The sequence below is a fragment of the Anguilla rostrata genome, chromosome 8, assembly GCF_018555375.3.
Source record: "Anguilla rostrata isolate EN2019 chromosome 8, ASM1855537v3, whole genome shotgun sequence".
In the NCBI taxonomy this organism is placed as follows: domain Eukaryota; kingdom Metazoa; phylum Chordata; class Actinopteri; order Anguilliformes; family Anguillidae; genus Anguilla; species Anguilla rostrata.
In genome coordinates this window covers 47612876-47632970 of record NC_057940.1, presented here as the reverse complement: position 1 = coordinate 47632970, position 20095 = coordinate 47612876, and the positions used below count along the sequence as shown (strand labels likewise).

The following is a 20095-nucleotide window of genomic DNA, read 5'->3' as shown; positions in this document are numbered from 1 at the left end:
CAAACAGGTAAAAGGTAAAGAAGAGGGGTCCTTTCTTAAAGCATAACATCACAATCAGTCTTTGTCTGGACTCTACAAACGGCATGGGCTGCACATGTAGTTCATTGAAACATAACGAAGGGGTGAAGAACAACTTCTGGGAAATGCTTGCACTCAAAGTACCTCCTGGCATGGACCAAAAAAGTTCCCGTGAAACTCTTGGCAAACAGCACAATTTCAGGAATCACAATACAGAGTTAACAAGAGGCAGTTTATTCAAGTGCTGATTTTTCAAAACGATACAAAACAGGTCATGTGTTGTCTTTTTTAAGGAACAGTCTAGACTTGTACCTTCACAAAAAGCAACGTTTGTTCTGTTCCGATCTGTCATGGTATGCTTCTGATACTTGCTGGTTCTCTGGTCGCAGAAGGCTGCCGAATTGAGAAATGAGTCTGTAACCCACAAACTTAACAGACGTTTCTCGGTTCCTGTTTATGAGCTGGAAGGGTGCAGCGACTAACGGTCACCCACAGCTAGCGCATTTTCCTTTGCTGTCAAAGTCCATTTCCTGAGAGTCCAGTGGCGTCACACAGCAAAATTCACTGCCGTTTTCTCCGGGCCAAAATCTACACTCACTCACTCACACTCTCTCTCCCTCTCTCTCTCTCTATATTAACAAGAGTGGAAACAGGTAGAGTACAAGCCAAATATCCTCCCTTTGTATCGAGATCTCTTTAAAAAAAAAAGCAGAACTGTAATACACTTCCTTTGAAAAACAACCCACCGCGCATGTTTGCGTTGTGTATTAGTGCTCGTTAACACACAATACGCCGAAGAAGCCATTAAACGCAATTAGAAAGTTTATGGAAGGGGAACACAACACATAAAAGCAGTAGTTAAGGTAACCATGACGACACACTGCCGTGTCACCGTGGCAGTTCCTCTCTGTGAGACCGATGCTGTCCGTGAGAGCACACCATGCCAAACAGAGGGCATCTCTCACAGAGTTGGGCTCTCACAGGGATGAGCCGGTGGAATCTCCATGTCCAGGTGGACTTGCACACCCCCGTTTGAGCAGCAGGGGGCACTAGATAGCGGTGAAATGCGGGTATCTTTATTTTTTATTTATTTAACCTTTATTTAACCAGGTAAAAGTGACTGAGAACAAATTCTCATTTACAACACTGACCTGGCCAAGAAGGCATGCGTCAATCAAAACATGCCTGGAACTGTCAGCTTTGGCACAGTCCGGATTCAAACCATTCATGCACTAGAACAGTACCTTAACTGGATGAACCACCCAGCAGCCCTGAAATGTTAGCCTTTTAAGAATGAGAGTGCTACTTGGCAAGGTGCAGAAAGCATGTAAGCCTGGATGCCCATAAGCATGTTTTTATCAGATCCAAGGTGCGGTAATGCTACTGTTGCTTCTCATTAGCAGGGAACTGCATAGGCCAGGAGGTGAATACATTAAGTTTCCACAAAGAAGCCGCTTTGCTACGGTTGCAGATTAGTGTGGTAAAGGCCAAAGGCTACAGAGCACGCCTACACAGTCCCAGCATTTCATTTACCGTCATGCAACTGTTCCCAGCTTCCCAGTTCCACCTGTTTCTCTGTCATGCGATTGTGTCCCCAGCAGATTCTCTATTGCACCCAGATAGTCAGCTCCTGCCTGCCGTCCTTCAGTCTCTCTACTTCCTTAGGACTTTTCGGTGCTATGGTAATGCCTATAAATATTCACAAAGAGGCGTAACCAGTGATAAAACATTAATTTGTCCAATGTCCTTGGGCACACCCATTTTATGCATATTCATAAAGTTCCATCAAATTGGGATGTTTTAGCTGTTTAGAAGTGTAGGGAGACAGAACTTTTCGTTCTGGGAATTTGGAGTCACCTCCTCCTGGTCCTGGAGAGCCACAGGGTCTAACTGGTGTTGTTAATCAGCGCTTAACTGATCAATCAAATTAAAAACACAGAGTGGAAGGTCATTCGGCAATCGATTAAACCGGTCAATTAGTTGCCGATTTTAATGAAAATAAGAAATGGAAGACCAATGCGGCTCTCCAGGACCAGAGTTGGCTACCCTTGGCCTAAGCACCCCCAGACGCTCATGCAGAGGGTAATATCAACGGAGGTGCACAGGGGCCTGGTCTGAATCAGTGCCCATAATGCAGCAGATTCTTTGCTTGATGCATCACCAGGCTGGTACCCTGCTGGGGGGGAGGGGGGCTCAGTAAGTCCCCCAGCTCTGTTTTAGGGTGACTCACAGGTCTTAAAAGCAGGCAGAAGTGGTGCCAGTTGCTCGTTATAAAAGGTTGCAGATGACTCACTGGATTACATGCTTTGGTGTTTCGGGTTGAAACGGTGAGCCCCTTGAAGAAATGCGAAATGGAAATGCTTCCCGGGAGCAACTTACAGCGAATATCTGTACATTAAAACCCCAATTCAATAATACAACAACAATACATCACGCAGTGAGTGGGAAAGAAGCATTTGAAGTAGCCCATAAGCTATACCCAGTGAGTCGAGGCTGGGTTAAAAAAAATAACAGTTAGAAACCGGCCATGACGAACGCAAGCTACCGCTATGCCCAGGAGGCAGGGCAGCGGTTTTCACGGTAAGCTGAAACTCAAGAGCAGCATTTAAACCATCGTCCTTTTGGCCTAAAATCGTTTCCAGCGCTCGAGCGGCCCGTAATAAGATCCGTACGGCAGCGACGGAGGCGATGATCTTATACCCGTGAATCTGGCTGATATTATGTAACGGCGTTCTGGTTCGTTATGTAAGGACACGTTCACCGCGCCTGCCAAGTTTCGCTCTTATGGTTGCCGTGGTGACCGATAATAAGAAAGTCGTGTGGGCAAGAGTGATCTCACTCGGTGGACGCCCCCCCCCCGTCCCCGTCCCCCCCGACACACGACTAGGGAGCAACGAGAGAGAGGCATTGGATCTGCCCCCCTTTTTTATTTTACATGTCCTTATATTTTACATTTTGCCTTCATACCCTTTAGGCCTGTTCTACTGCACACTTGTCTGTGATTGGTCACGTGCGCCATTTAGATCAGGGCTGCCCAGCCCTGTTGCTGGAGATCTACCATCCTGTAGGTTTTAATTTGGCACAGACGATTCTATGAATCAGCAGCTCAACAAGATCTCTAGCTGCTGAATGAGGTGTGCTTTGTCAGGGTTGGAGTGAAAACCTACATACAAGATGGCAGATCTCCAGCAACATGGGTTGGGCGGCCCTGCTTTTAGACAAATCAGATGAGAGGGGAAAACAACGCAAAGTCGAGCGGAATGAGTCAGCGAAATCTCGAGAGGTCAGGGGTCGCACGCCTGGTCAAGGTCCTCTGCCCTGAATCCGGAGAAGGGCCGATGGAGGGGGACTCAGGTCCTCCAGCGTCACCTCGTCTGCTTCCTACCCAGGCTTCCCCAAAGCGCCAGCCAGACAGAACCAGCTTTATGTACATTATATACACACATTCAGGGGCACTTCTTCAGTGTCACCCTTCCATAGTCTGGTCATACCTGTAAGAGAACACACAGGAAGTACAAATGAGCCACCTGAATATCATTCAGGGGTAAAGGAGGCTAAATGGTCCGTCCTTAAAAAGGGGCTGAAATGCAAGACACATTTTCATCCTCGGTCTTGTCATCTTACGCAAGCTGTACAGAACAATTTCAAACAACCCTTTACAGGAAACTGAGAAAAGGGCCTTTTAGAATATTTTTGTACATTTAAAAATTCATCTTACCAGAGTTCATCTAACCAAAGGTCTCCTTCTACTGGCAATCTAAAAGTGTGTCCCATTTATATTGTAGCCATGCAATTACATGTCTATGCTATATGAGTGATTAAATTTAATCATGTATGATAGCATAATTCCCTTTTTATACCTGTTTTCATCAATGTAATTTTGTATGTGAGTGAAGGTAGTGTGGGATGTGGGTGGATGTGTACATGCTGTGGGGATGTATGTATGTGAGTGAGGTTATTGTGGGATGTGGGTGGATGTAAATGTGCTGTGGGGATGTGTGTATGTGAGAGTGAGGTTACTGTGTGATGTGGGTGGATGTGTACGTGCTGTGGGGATGTGTGTATGTGAGAGTGAGGTTATTGTGGGATGTGGGTGGATGTGTATGTGCTGTGGGAATGTGTGTATGTGAGAGTGAGGTTACTATTGGATGTGGATGGATGTGCATGTGCTGTGGGAATGTGTGTATGTGAGAGTGAGGTTATTGTGGGATGTGGGTGGATGTGTATGTGCTGTGGGAATGTGTGTGTGAGAGAGTGAGGTTACTGTGGGATGTGGGTGAATGTGCACGTGCTGTGGGGATGTGTGTATGTGAGAGTGAGATTACTATGGGATGTGGGTGGATGTGTACATTCTGTGGGGATGTGTGTATGTGAGAGTGAGATTACCGTGGGATGTGGGTGAATGTGCATGTGCTGTGGGGATGTGTGTATTGGATGTGAGGCTCTTACTGTCGGATGTGGTCAGGAATGTTCACATGCTCCATGGGGATGAACTCTGACAGCTCCTGCAGGTTGCGGATGAAGCGGACCTTCCGGCTGAACTTGGCACTGCAGGAACAAGGCAGAGGTACTGATCACCATGACGGAAGTGGGGCACAGGTAATCGAGACCAACCAGATAGTCAACTCTGTTCACTCACTTCTGAGCACAATCACACGTGTGGCTACAGATTCATTGGACCAGGGATACTCATATCGTAGTGGTGTTGGTTTTCATTCCTCCCGTCTAATCAGGGTCTGATTAATCTCTGACCAATCAGTCAGTGCGTTTGCATGCACAGTTGAAATCGTTCTATATTAATAGCTCGATTTGGCCAAAGATGAGATTTAATTGGATTATTGTCGTTGTCCCAGTATAAATGACTTGGGAAGAATCGATTTATTGACTGGAGGTGTGTCTGACGAAGGCTTCTTATAAATCCTGCTTCCTCCAATTTTGTTGCAACTTTTTTGAATGGTTGTCATTCCGCGTTTTTCTTCCATCCATGTATTTTAGGATATTTAACTCCTTTAGTTGCGATAGCATAAAGTTGGTCTCCTTGTTCGTCCAGAAATGTGTTTTTTTCGCCATGATACTAGGGAGGGCACACCAGAGCTATCTGTCGCCAGCAGTGTATGCGCGTGAGCTCGACAATGCATTTCTCACAGAAAAGGTCGTTTGACGCCTTTTTTTAGTTCATTACAGTGGTGATAGAAGTGACAATAATTAAGTGGTACTGTGCTGTTAGCCTTTATTGATCGCCGTACAAGGTTAATGTGAAGTAGCTAGCACAATCGGACAGCACTAATCCATAAAAATGTACTTGGTAGGCTACTTGCTCAATCGAACGGTAAATGTGAAAAACATTCGATTATAGTCAATGGCACCAAAATATTCTGTCACACCCTCAATAAACGGCAAAAGTCCCAGTAGAAGATTGAATTAAATCTTTTAAAGTTATATATTTTCTGAAACATTATCGATTCCGCTTGGCCACAGTAGTTGCTATGTAAATTACGGAACATGCGCAGAACGCCTAGGCCAGTTTTTGGCCTATTGAAGCGTATACATGCCGTCGTAAATCGACTCCCAACCGCATTATCTAGGTATGTTAGTCCGACTTTGAAAAATTCAAATTAGTACGATTTCAGTCGGACTACAATGTTTACATGATTTTTAAAAGTCCAGTTTTAGCCGGACTAACTGTCCTGGTTCTATATTTTTCTCCGCTCGTGTTCTGCCCTGCCCGAGTTCTGCTCTGCATGTTTTTGGACCCTGTGAAGTTCTGCTTTTGTTTGTAAGTCTTTTTTGTATTTTTGAGACTTGCCCTGCATGGCCTTGTTTTTTGGTTTCCTGTTTTGTTTTTTCTTATTTAAAAGTAAAGTCTCTGTTTAAATTTACCTTTTGCGGTTGCCTGTGTTTTTTCTCATTCTGCGTTTGCGTCCCCCCCCCGACACTAATACAATAAATCGACTTTTTCAAGCATCATGTAAACCCACTGAGTGACATTACTGGACTGTCAGCCTGAAGAGAACACCCGCAGTATGCTGACCTTGAGGGCCAGATTTGAGTGTGCCTGTTACAAACCAACCAGACAGCCCTCACCTGGTGAATGCCTTGACGATGGTGAGGAGGACTTTGATGTACCAGACTGGGTGAACAAAGAACACCCCTTTCAGGTTCTTCCTGAGCCTGTCGAGAGAGGGGAGAGGAGAGTGAGACTACCTTCTCACACACTTACACAAACATCCACACGCTTGTGCACACAGAAACACGCACACACATACACACACACACACGTGTGCACACAGAAACAGGTACACACATACACACACACTTACACACACACACACACGTGTGCACACAGAAACACGTACACACACACACACACACACACATCCACACGCTCGTGCACACAGAAACACGCACACACATACACACACACATACACACACATCCACACGTGTGTGCACACAGAAACACGTACACACATACACACACACTTACACACACATCTACATGCGTGTGCACACGGAAACACGTACACACATACACACACCATATACACGCGCATACACACGCGTGTGCACACACATGCACACACCATACACGCGCACACACATGCGTGCACATACACATATACACACGCACACACATGCACACACCACACACACATAGACGCACACACGCATACATGAACACACGCACACACACATGCACATACACACATGCATACATGAACATACACACACACACACACAGTGCATGCACACACACACACACACACACAGAGACACACACATGCACAGACACCATACAGACACACACACACACGCATGCACGTATACACACGGACACACATACACACACGAACGCACACGCGTGCATGCTCATGTACACACACACAGACACAGACACGTACATGCATAGACACCATGCAGACACACACACACACGCACATGCGTGCACACACACACACATACACACACGCATGTATACACACGCACACACATGCACACACACAGACACGCACACGCGTGCACGTTCACGTACACACACACACACACACACACGTCTGAAGATGTTTATTATGTCATGGGGAGTATCCTGTTCTGTACTTATACAAAACTCAATTTAATGAACAGAGCAGAAACACACCAACGCTTCACCCTTTGCTCTTTCTGTACTACAAGTGTACGTGAAGAAAACCTTGGTTTCAGTCGTGATTCTTTCAGTTCTGTTTTGTTTTTTTACTTTTTTTTCCAGTTGCAGTTTCGTCCACAGGCAAAACTGCAACTGGTGTGTGTGGCTTTTGCTGACCAATAAGATTCAACTGCATTTGAAGGAGTCAGCCAATGGGGAAGCAAATTTTAGTCACGTGGACAGCCATTTGAATGAGTCTGTGTTCATTGTAAGTCACCACGTTGGACAGTATTACATACGTGTACAAGGGCCAGGTGAATGAAAACATCCAGTTGGGCATAGCTCAGGTTCAGTACATTGTACAATTTTATCTGATGAAAAACCTGTTTTCAACATACAAAAATGCCAAGTTACTCACACGTACAAAGCACTGTCTATAAGTCACTAATTCAAACTGGCTAAATCATTAAAAATGGTATTGATGTCAAAACTGCCCCAGGTTACAAGAAACAATATTGGCCAGCTTACCTCACACAAATTAAACATGCTGTATTCCAAAGCATTGCTACCCAATGTTTCCTAAATAGTTTAAAGTAACTTGGCAAAGAAATAGCAAAATCCCCTAAGTTTGGGGCTTTATTGTTTGGACGTGTTAAGTTCGGGTTTTTTGTGAATTCTGTCTGTTGCAATGGGGTCAGAAGGTACAGAAATGACTGTTTTTAAGGGCTGAGAGTATGTGGCCAGTGTGGTTATTTCTGTAGGGAACCCTGAAAAGTGTCAAACTCTCAGCACTGTAAGGCGTAACATGGCAGGATGGCATACTTGCCATCCCAATTTATTTATTTTTGGTGTGACTGAGTTTTATTTTTTTTTAAGAACACCAATTATGTAAGACTAAACAGGAGAGGAAAGCTGTAGTGTAGAGACTGAGCGAAACCTGTGATGAAATCCAGGGTAGGGTGTCCGAGCAGAGTCTGAGAGATGGGGTCGGGATGAGCGGCGGGTTTCCCCGAACCCATAACCCTACTGTTCTGACTGCGGGACCAAGACTTCCAAAAAAAAACACTGGATCTGGGCAACCCCCACCGGCTGCATTAATCAAAAAGCGCTTCTGTTGAACTACTTTACGGGACCCTGGGAGCATTTCAGCCTAATAATACAGAAAAAGGAAGGAAGGAAGAGGGGGGAAAATAAGGCTTTTATATATCTGAGGGAGTGAGGAGCAGAGGATTGTGGGAAGGATCTGTGGAGGTGACCGCAGGCTGTTGAGTGACTGAACTACTTCAGGCCCTGAGATGCTCTCTCTGGGAGAGGGGCAGACAGCAATTCTAGAAGGAGCACACTCTGCTCTCTCCTTCCTGTTTGGGAAATGATCGTTTCCATAATAATGAAGTATGAGTCGGCTAAACGAGGATCCTGCTCGTTTTCTATGATGTTGATCTCGAAACACTACCGGCCATCGGCAGACGTCCTAAAACTCGGCAGTTTGCGGTTAAGGAAATCTCTCCTGGAGAATTTCTTTTGAAAAACGGACTGGTGGGTGATGACTTTTGTGACCCGACGTGGACTCGAGGAGTTCCACGGGCCATTTTAAACAGCTGAACGCGAGCTCGGTCTGGGACGAAGACGGAAGTCAACGGTGCAACAGAGAGACAGAACGTTCGACCTGAAGAAACGTCTTTGTTTCCAGGGATACAGAATCTTTCATACTTTCATACGAACGTCGTCATCATGACTCGAGTGCGACAGTCCGTCCAAACCGCCGTCGAGCGAGGATGAGGAAGCGGTTGAGTCGCGAGCCGCCAGCTTCCCCTCCGGTCATGTGAAGCGACTGCCTGTCTTGTTGTTTGTCCTGTTAAGATGTCTGTCGCTCCATTTATCACTGAGCAGAGCTAATCCTTCACGTCCGTCCACACCTGCAGGGAGCTAGCACTGAGGCTCATTCAAGGCAGCCCACTGAAGCTGCTTAAATAAACGAATGACTGTGCGCTCCTGTGCCACCCGTCCTCCCCCCTAACCCCCGTCCCCCGCCTTCCACCCCCCGCCCTCGCCCTCGCCCACGCCCAGCAGTCCCAGACGCTGTTGGGAAACCCGGGAGAATCCCTGAGGGCTGACGCACTCCGACGCTCCCCCCGACTGCACCCGGTTTCGGGAATTCTCAGGAAAGCTCGGAGCATTCAAAAATTTCCGTAATAAGTGGCTTTTTTTGCTTTTCTGCCTCCTACAAGCCTACCAGCTCTCCTCCGAGTTCATGACATCATCTTTTCCACATTTAAACGGAAAGGAACGGGTGAAGGGAGAGGGGGGTGCGTGTGGGCAGTAGTGCATATGTCATGTGACACAACACTACTTTTGCACATGTGCGAAATAATGCCCGGAATGCCATTGGTCCACAGAATTCATGGAACTCTGAGGGAGGGAAAGCCCACAGAAACTTCTTTCCATACGTTATGCAGCTTCTTGCATTTTTTGAAATACAAGAGCCACCTTATGTTCTGTGAATTCATCTATACTTTACTGTGCCTTCTCAGAGGTTACAGCACAATACTGAGCCAAGTGAACATTCTGGAAAAGCCGTAATGCTAAAGCCGTAATGCTAAAACTACTGTTTAAACTAATTTCATGAGGTTAGAGTAAAAATAAACAGCATTTGTAAACTGAAAGAACAAAGACGGAGACCATTTGGGGGTTTCCGTTTATGAATTCAAGGTGGAAAGTAAGTCTGCCCTTTGAACAGGCAAATATTATACCGCAGACAGAAACTGGAAACTGCACTGCCGTTAACACAGAGGGAAAAAATAAACTCCCAACAGTGATAAGAAATTTGGCAGTAATGCTGCTAAAACACACAGAAATATTCAGCACTAAATGTGCAGTCTTTATCTGAAACACACTGTAATTTACACTGTGTGCACCCAACTGTCAACACCTTGTTTCTAACACACCTGATTTCATGAAAACAGATGACATGACAGAGTACTACACTGAGACAACAGACATTCTAGTAGTGCTAAAACAGCTCTGGAAACCCCTGTTAACAACTGCAGCCATCAGGAGTTTAAGAAGCAGGAGCTGAATATCTGGTCATTTTAAAGAATCTGTGCCAATTTGAGACGCATGAGCGAGCATCACTGGCGGCCGCGACGCGAAAAAATGCAGCTGGCTGACACCGTGCGTTTTGGAGGAGAACCGGGAGCGGCCTTTACTCTCACGAGCCGGCAGCAGGGGCCCGCACACGAGCACGCGGGTACACAGTTTACCAATCAGACATTCCAAATTCCGGTGGGATTGGAATGGCCAAATAAAAAAAAAAGAATCTGTGCTGTGAGAAAGCTGCCAGTGAGGAAGCTCTGTTTGTATGATGGCCCCGCCCCCTCCTTTTAAGCTCCGCCCCTCCCGTGCTGCTGTCCTGGGCCCCGGATTCGCGGCGGCTCATTTCAAAGCCGCCAGCGCCAGAGAGTGGCGCTAAGGCTGCAGGGTTATCTGAGGAATGCCGACGAGGAGCTGCTCTGGTCTCCTGATAAAGAACACTCCATGGGGGTGGGGGGGGGGGGGGGGCAATGGGTCAGAACTATAAAGCAAAATGGGCAAAAAAAATGCATATTCAATATTCAGTATAGAAAGCTAAAAGACCCCAAAAACTGCTCAATGCTCCAAAAAACAAATAATGATCATTATTTGCCATTCCAAACAGTTAACATCTAGGTCTTAATCATAACTGAATGTGACCGAAACGCCTGCACAGTGGATTAAATATCATTTTTTTGTTCTTGAAGCATTAAGTGGGTGCGCAGGTCCTTTCTTTGTTTCGATTTACGCATTCGGTACTCTGCCTCTGTAAACTGGTCCTGGATCAGATGATGGAACTACTTAACCCCGTCATTACGTGACAATAAAGGTTCAAAAACTGATTCAGGGTGAGTGTTAACCCCCCCCCCCCACACACACACACACACACACAAGATGTAAGTATAGGGGAGGCTGAAAATCTACAGTGTGCATTGGCGCCCTCTTCTGGCTGAAAAGTAGAACTTTGCCTGTGAAAGGAACTAATGACGTTCGGCACGTGCTGGGACTGACATGTGGGACGCATTAAACTGTCACACCCCTCCGGTCAATAGTCACCCAGTACTGTTACTCATCTCGTCTCCTCCTGACTCACGACCAAAACTAATTTAAAAACGAAAAAAAATGTTGCTTAAGTTATTTAGAAACAACAAACGCTCTTCGTCTTGCGAAATGTTTTACCTCCTTTCAACGGTGGCGTAGCACTGCCGCAGCCACTTGATGCTGGGGAGCTTGGTCCGAGGGGCCATGCTGCACAGGTACACGATGACGTAATCCTCCGAGACCATCAGCTCCAGGGTCCCCACGATGTACCTGGGGCCGCCGCGGACACAGGTGAGTGAGCGGACGGTCGCAGCTCAGTTCGCAGCTGGTCATTATGTGACACGAGGTTCAGTACGTAACTGCACGTATCTGTCTAGACGTGTCACTTGAGAACTAGACTATACATTGGTCTGAAGTGTGACATCTTGAGTATTCACCTGGATAAATGTTACTGGCGGTGAACTGGCAGCTCAGATTAGGTGCATTACTGTCTTAATGGACCTGGACTGCGTTGTTGCGCTCCTTGTAGTGAATCAGTTAACCTCAGGTCAAGTTCTAGCGGTGTTTGCACTGCGTCATTCCAGGTTGACTTCGTTCTGGTAAGTTAACCTTGTCACTTGATGAAGAATCCTTAATGTAATTAATTAATGGTTTAATGGTACAGGTATCTATATGCCATTAGCTGACAGGCAACTCAATGATCTACAGTCCAGCAGAAATGATTGTCACTGATAATGACGGACACAGTGACAAAACCACGCAACCGCTGTCTGAACTTGAACCCCAGGTAGCATGTACTTTACCTGAAGAGGTTGTCTATGATGTACGGGTAGTTCTCGATGGTGTTGTCCGGGAGATAACAGGAGGAAAACACGATGATGGCGTCCAGGCCATCTCCATAGTAACCTGGAACACGAGCGGCACTCCTCTATGACACCATCATCATCATCATCATCACAATCCCTCATACCTTTGGAATTCTTTTGACTTTAAAAAAAAATTTTTTTTTTACACCAAATGAAAAAATGAACAGCTGACCTGTCCTGTATTCGGAAGGAGAGACTTTTAAAAACCATAACTGGCCTTGATGACTGTAGTTGATTGAAAAAATGAACATGCAGCTTGTTCCTTTTGTTCTGCAGTCTGGAGATGACACACCCTTTAATGAATCCGCAAAAAGCTCATAGGTATTTTATTTACGTGTGTGGGTGTGTGTGTGTGTGTGTGTGTGCATGTTGGTTCTTGAAAAAGTGACGCCCCACAGTCTAGTCCACAATCCTCGTTTTTGCACACCAGACTCATATTTCCAGGAGTTCACAAAAACACTGAAGCTCACACACACACTGTGACTCGTGAGACAGTTGTGTGCTACAAGCAGTGTCTAGCCCTGGGGGACTCGAACCCGGACCCGTGACCCCCCCTCCAGACTCACCCCCGTGCGACAGCACCCGCAGGTAGGGCTGGATGACGCTCATGTTGACGTAGCACTCCTCCCCGGAGACGCTGAGGCGCCTCCACCTGCGGCCGTCGGCGTCCACCTGGTCCAGCTCCATGTTCCCGAAGTCCGCCTGCTCGGAGACGGACGCCCGGGAAGCCCCGCCCTTCGCTAACCGCAGGAAGTCACCTGTCGCCGCGGCGAGGAGAAGCCACGGGGAGACGCACCAGAGGGAATTAGGCAGGGGTTTCTCAGCTTAGGGGTTCTCAAATTAACAGCAGGGGACCCCAAAAGATTTGTGTGGGTGTCCTAGCGAGGTCCTGAACGACAATGGAGCGGCCTTTAAAAAAAACTTTTTTGTTTCTATATTTCAAACTGAGAATAACTGACACCATCGTGCTCAACTGCTTAATAAAAAGTAGTGTATGAAATCAACGATATGTAGTGTGTAAACCGGTTCTTTTTGTTTCCATATTTCATAAACGCAGTACTTGTGGACTTACACTGGTGATATGTGTATGTTTATATTTAATGTTTACACTGTAATGTATGAACTGTGAATGTGTAATGTGAGATGCCTTGTTTTTCTTTTATATAGTAGGATTTCTCTGATCCGACACAATTTTCTCCCTTGGGAGGCAATAAAGTAAACTTTAACCTTAGACATTAATATCAAATGGAAAATTTCCTGGATCTCCCATGATGCTCTCTGCCTCACCGTCCAACTCGGGGCTGTCGGGGAAGCCGAAGGACTCGCTGTCGGAGGGCGTGTCCATGTCCTCCAGGTTGATGTCGAGCTCGGGGTCGTCGTCATCGGGCGACGGGGAGAGGGCGGCGGTGGCGTAGTCGTCGGAGAAGACCGAGTCGCTGCGCTCCAGCGTCAGGCTGATGGCGGGCGCCACCAGCCGCTTCTTCCTCCCGCCGCCGCTCCCGGACATCGGCAGGCTGGTGGGCGGGGCTGAGGGGCACGCGTAAAAAAACGCACGGGGGTCAACTGCAACTTTACAGCTCAGAATCAAATCACCGATCCCATTCAATTTTTATTTGCATAGAGCTTTTAAAAAAAATTTTTTTACAGAAAACTTGTCACAAAGACATTTTACTGGGTAACAGAAGGTGAACTGAGCAAAAACCAGGCCTGAACCCCAAAAAAGCAGGCGATGAGGTATAAAAATTAAAAAAACTCCCCGATGGGAAGAAATCTCAGGAGGGTATAGAGGGGGAGCCCGTCCTCCACTGGCCAGCCTGGAGTAAAATAGAGGTAGATTGGCTTCTGCAGATTCTCTCTCGAGGTACACAGAAGCGATAGATAACATGTTTGAAAAAGTTTGCATTTAAATGAAGACACCTGGATCGTTCTATTACAAAGCAATTTTTGTTAATATGAACCTAGAGGCAGTCAAGGTTCACACTGTGCATACTCTGCATACAGGTGTGTACCTGGGGAGAGAATCCTGCTCAGAATCATCGATCAAACTCGGGAGGCGGGTGGTGGAGTTACCTGGCCTCTCCCCACTAGCTGCGTGCTCCTCTTCATCGTCATCATCGTCTGGACACTGTGCTCCTTTAGGCAGTGGCCTGGAATGATGTTAACACCCACCTGTCCATCATTTTCACTCAAACATGTCACATATGTACATTTTCAGACCTAAATCACAGAGTCCAAATTCCCCTGCTCAGTACCAGGTGAACGTGCACAGGTAGTGAGCTCCTGCACAGGGCTCCATCTGTGGCAGAGCCAAAGATATTCACAGATTTATCCACAAATTCTTTCCTTCCATCTACAGTAGGCGGTGCCTGAGAGCCTTACGCGTCAGGGCGTCCACTGTGGAGCACAATCTGAAAGGCGCTATATACGGGGTCACCTCTGACCTGCGGAGCTTTTCTTTCTGCAACTCCATGTCCTGGATTTTGGGGTGCACTTCTGGGTCTTCTGGACTCCTAGACAGAGCAGGCAGGCCTTCATTTACAACACAATACATCACACTGCTTTACATCACATTACATCACATATCGCATCATATGACCTCACATTGAATTATATTACATCACAATACATCATATATCACATTACATCACATCGCTTTACATCATATTGTATCCCGTCACATCAAATTACATCACACTACATTGGTGCCTTCCTTTACTGCGTAGGTAATTAATATTTTACATGTGATCTATTCACAGAGCTTCATATTTACTAAAGCAGTTCAGGTAAGCAGGTACCTGGCTGGAAGGAGGCACTATCAGAGCCACACCTGTCTGGAGGTGTCTGGAGTAAAAGTGCAGCACCAGCTACACCAGATTGTGGGGCCCATCCACACACAGAGTTTTAGAGCAGCCTGCTTTCAGTGAGCTTTGAAACGAGGCACCATCAGCCTTCTGTAAAAAAAAATAAGCTCTTCCCTGTTTGCCAACGGCGTCAGGGAAAGTATGAAGGCAGAAGCAGCCGTTTGTGCACACGGCAGAACACGGGTCAGCTGGAAACGCACCCTCAGAACCGTCCGATACAAGTGCGTACAGGGGGCCGACGGCTTCGGCTGCGTTACGGACCGCAGCGGGGAGACAGCCGCGCGCGGGAGCAGAACGCCCTAAAGCCCAGCGGCAGCTCTCCCCCGCCTGGGCCCAGCTGCGGAGGACACGAGGGGCAGCTCTCCCTAACCCTAACCCTAACCCTGGGCCCAGCCGCGGAGGACACGAGGGGCAGCTCTCCTCCGCCTGGGCCCAGCCGCGGAGGACACGAGCGGCAGCTCGACATGAGCGGCAGCTCTCCTCCGCCTCGGCCTCTCTTCAGCAGAACTCATCCACTTCTAATCTGAGCAAAACCCAACGTCCTCCCCGGGAAACCCATTTCAGCGCACAATCTGATATTACGGGAAGTGAGGAAGGGAGTTGTCACATTTCACATATGACTTTACAGCTGCTTATGAGAAATAACAGTAACATATCTGCATATTCAGGGAATCCTGGAATTTGACATTAAATAGTATGACATTGTGTAGATTTCATGTTCGACCCCCTCTGGTTGACAAGTGTGCTCCCCAGTCCATCTTAAATGAATACTACACAAAGCATTTAATTGTGTAAACACATGAACTTGAGCAAATATAAACTATGGCCTAGCCCTGTCTCATACATAAAGCTAAGACATTGCCAGGAACAATAGGTTCAGTTACATTACCTCTGTTGACTTCCTTAACAAAAGTTACCGACTTCAATGTCAAGAGTTTTCACGATCACTCTTCTCTGGGACAACGGTGCGTCATAGGGGCAAGGGCCAAGGCGAGCAGCCAATGAGAGGGCCGAGATGAGGCAGCCAATGAGAAGGCCAAAGCAAGCAGCCAATGAGAGGGCCCCAGACGCGGCACACCTGAGAAGGCAGGTGCAGGGGACTGTGTGAGCCACCCTTCCCTGTAGCCATGACAACGGGAGAGCTGCATGGGCTCGCCTGAGCAGGGGCGACAGAAGAACCCGACTAATGATTGACGGAACCCTGACCGCATCAGCGCCCGGTTCCGCGGCGTGACGCATAATTAGCCACGGCGTCACCTGAGGGCGGCAAGCTTCAGTCTTTCACCTTCCTGAACTGACAGAGGACACTGCAGCAATGGGACTGGCCAACAATTATGACAAGGCATTACAAACAGCAACCCTTTAAGATGTAAGATCACAAATACGTGATTAGAATGTTCTGAACTGAACATTCCAATGCTGATGTCACAATCACTACTGGTAACCGAAAACAATGGAGTTCTAGAACACTTTATAATAAATTAAAATTAAAAAATAAATTAAAAAAAAACATTCCAAAAGAATTTACTTCAAAGGGTTAATAAAAAGAGGAATAAATCCAGTGTTATAACACAATGGCCAGCTGCATTATGATCTGTGCTTACAAACCACAGAGCAAAGAGTCACTTTTTTTTTTTTACCTGAGTCAGCTTTGAAGACATTGTCTGAGATGTCACACACCCAAAGAACAAAACATGGTGCTTAAAGAGAACCTCTACATCTATTCTCAGAAAAGTTTATTATATAACTAAACCTGTTTTTCTAACTGGAGCATGAGATTACATTGAAATTATTTGTTTGGGGGGGAAAGGTTCGGTAACGTGTAGTGAAAAGCAGGAAGCTAACTGGACAAACCGCCCTCCTGGCACCAAACACACAGCCTTGTCACAGAAGAACTGAAAACATTCACTCGGGCAAAACGAACCCTTCACCCAGGGTTTGGTCCTACAGGTTTCAATTTACTATTTTTATAAACTTGGAGTCTTTTAACAACTCTTGCGTCAATTATTTCCAAACAAACCACAGAACAAAATATATGCTACACGCTCTAGTCCAGTAATGCTAGCGTGGCCACGGTACATCCAATGATAAGATTTTGCCTGTACTCTGCTTGTGGTGACACTGGTCACGGTGTCCTCACTGAACATCATCACGGACGAGGGTGTCCTCTGCAAAAAGCGGTAATTAACAGGCCTAAATTTAACTTGCATTCCACACAAGCAAGTCCTTAATCCACAGTACAGTTAAGGCAGAGCATGCAAGACAATTATGGAAATGCATGCATTCAAAAATAGTCCTTAATTAGCAATATAATTATGGAAATGTGTGCATTCCAAAGTAGTCCTTAATTAGTAATATGATGGATAAGCACGCATTTCAAAAAAGACTTCCTGTTCTTTCCAAACACGGAAAACACAATAAGGTCTTAGTGCTCCTAAAAAACCTGAGCAGCACCAACATGAGAGACCAGGACCTGAATATCAGGTTTGGCTTAGTGCATGAGGACATTGTCTCCATGCAGCCGAACAGTCAAAAAGCAATGGACAGTGGGAGAGGACGAGACAGAGGGGATGCAGGTGCAGGGACGGCTTGGCAGACTGACTATGTTGGACTACATCTCCCATGATTTCTCTCCAACTTCCTCTCTGTACCAGAGCACCACTCAGGATTCAGCAGCCCTTCAGAAATGGGGTCCCACTAGAACCAGGGTTGAGTATCCCACCAGACACCGGGTCAGTCTAGAACCAGGGTTGAGTATCCCACCAGACACCGGGTCAGTCTAGAACCAGGGTTGAGTATCCATCAGTACACGGGTAGTCTAGAACACAGGGATTAAGTATCCACCAGACACGGGTCAGTCTGGAACCAGGGTTCGTATCCCCCAGACACCGGTCAAAGTCTGAACCAGGAATGAGTATCCCACCAGACACGGGTCAGTCAGAACCAGGTGAGTATCCCACAGACACCGGTCAGTTTAGACCAGGGTTGGGTATCCCAGCAGACACCGGGTTAGTCTAGAACCAGGGTTGAGTATCCCACCAGACACTGGGTCAGTCTAGAACCAGGGTTGAGTATCCCACCAGACACTGGGTCCCACTGGAACCAAGGTTGAGTATCCATAGGTTGACAGTAGAGTAGTCTTGGCATGGAGAAGCGTTGACAGCCCCCTTTAGGTTTAAACTTTAAGCTATACACACTCAAAAAGCTGTTGAGTTCCTCATTCCGCTGTTGGGAGTACCACAGAGCTTCAGCTTCTCCCGACAGGCCTCGACAGGCCCGTGCTATTTAGTGGTGGAACCAGAAAGTCGAATCCGCAGGGCAAAAGAGGTGATCACAGCGCACTTATTCACGGTCAGAAATTAGGACACTGACCCACGAAATCCCCTGAATCCAGGTTACCAGTTTAGGAGGAGGAGTTTTGGCGTTACTAGTTGTGCAAGAGCCCCCCCTGGTTGGGACGGGCCCTGCACATTAGGAACAGGAGGCTAGTGTGTGCCTGTCATCAAATATATGTGTTTGCACACTAGAACAACTCAGACCAGTGATCTTCATTCCTGGGCCAGGAGAGCCACAGGATTTGCTGGTCTTTGTAGTCACTTGGCGCTTAATTGATCAGTTAAAGCAGCCGATTACACAGCTAAATCACCTCACCCGGTTATCCATGCAATCGACAGACCCCACGACCTGCCAGGACCAGGGATGAAGATCACTGACTTAGACAATGAAACCTCCCCCCCAAAAAAAACAAGCAGTGATTAAACAGGACCTAATGCAGGACTGATGGTGTAATTCTACCTCAAAAATAGGAACTGTTACAAAGGGTAACATAACAGAGCTCTGGTAGACACTCTAGCTGGTTTCGTTGTTGTTCTAGGATCAGGTAAATTGATCGAGTAAAACGATCTCTTCCCACGCCACTGACCACGTCACGACGGGAGGTCCTGAGTTTTCTCCTCATTGATTTAATGACTTCCTAAAACTCGGTCAGCAAGGGGAGGAGAGCAGGGTGCTGGGACCAGGCTCCTCTTTCACACCCATTGTTAAACGGCCTGACCCTCCACAAGATCTCTCTCCAGAGCACGCTACTTACACATTGAAATCAGACACGGACACCAAATCCAAAAACTTCCCCTTTCCTCCGCCTCTGAACCCAGCCAATTTCTGACCTTCCAGAGAGTTTTTGCATCGCCACGGCGACCACGCCGACGTGTGGGAGCAGGTTCCCGCCGAGACTGACTCACCTGCTGAGGAACCACGGAGGTCGCTCCGGTCGGTGTACGACCCCAGCACTCGAGCAACCCTCTGATGGGGATGTAGTCAGCTGATCACCTCTCTGTGTCAGCTGGTCCCTTCGCTCTGGGTGGACTGGTCGCTTCTGCTTATCTAATGGTAGGAGTGACTCACGTTAGAGTGTGTGTGCGTGTGTGTGTGATGGTGTGACCTCACCCTCCCCTGTCGTCTCCCGACAGGTTTTCCAGCGCCTGGTGGATACCTGCCTGTCTGAGCCGCTCCTTCATTGGCTGGACACACCTGTGCAGTCTTCACCCACCCACTTCTACACCGGAGAGAGGGATAAACAGGGGGAGGGAGAGAGAGGTAGAGGGAGGAGAGCGAGGGAGTGCATGTTCTGCAGCTGGTGTCTACATGGTCCTAAAGCCTGTCCTGGAACCCTGATTGCCACCAGGAGCATGCATTCCGATGTGTTTTTATCTTGAGTATTGATGCAGGTGTCTGTTTTTATACTGTAAGCCTGTGAACCTATGAAAAATTGTCTGTTATATATTACGTGGTTAGAAACCGTTTCTATTACTTAATTCACAAGTGACGGTCCGAAGCTTCTGCTAAGAACACGGTGCACTAAAGCCAAGCACCAGTAATGAATGAATTCTCTGACTGTTCCGCTGAATATTTACAAATCCCAGACTCTGGCACATTAAAATAACACATTCATTTGCATGACTAAAGACTCAGGACCATCACACTGGACTTAACAGGGTTAAAAAGTGCCAAGAAGGCAACACAAGGCTGCTTCTGTACTGGGAGGAGTGGGGCTGGCTCTGACATGGTAATTGGCTTCCTGTATTCTAACAGTGGGAGTCAATGGTGAAAGAAAGCACT

The 20095-nt window shown here is 47.1% G+C and overlaps 1 protein-coding gene across 2 annotated transcripts; it reads right to left on the bottom strand.

The window, feature by feature from the left end:
* Positions 1-236: 236 nt before the first annotated feature.
* Positions 237-19652, bottom strand: LOC135261841 (BCL2/adenovirus E1B 19 kDa protein-interacting protein 2-like). 2 transcript variants are annotated; one of them, XM_064348491.1, is made up of 10 exons: positions 19219-19652; positions 14558-14626; positions 14187-14263; positions 13404-13643; positions 12683-12874; positions 12054-12156; positions 11389-11520; positions 6103-6189; positions 4468-4566; positions 237-3509 (listed from the first exon to the last, which is right to left on the bottom strand). In XM_064348491.1, the coding sequence occupies exons 2-10, from the start codon at positions 14584-14586 to the stop codon at positions 3485-3487; spliced, it is 984 nt and encodes a 327-aa protein (XP_064204561.1). In that variant the 5' UTR covers positions 14587-14626; positions 19219-19652; the 3' UTR covers positions 237-3484. The 2 variants fall into 2 exon arrangements, with proteins under 2 accessions (XP_064204561.1, XP_064204562.1); XM_064348492.1 differs by lacking the exon at positions 19219-19652 and adding an exon at positions 15867-16326.
* Between the last annotated feature and the right edge of the window lie 443 nt (positions 19653-20095).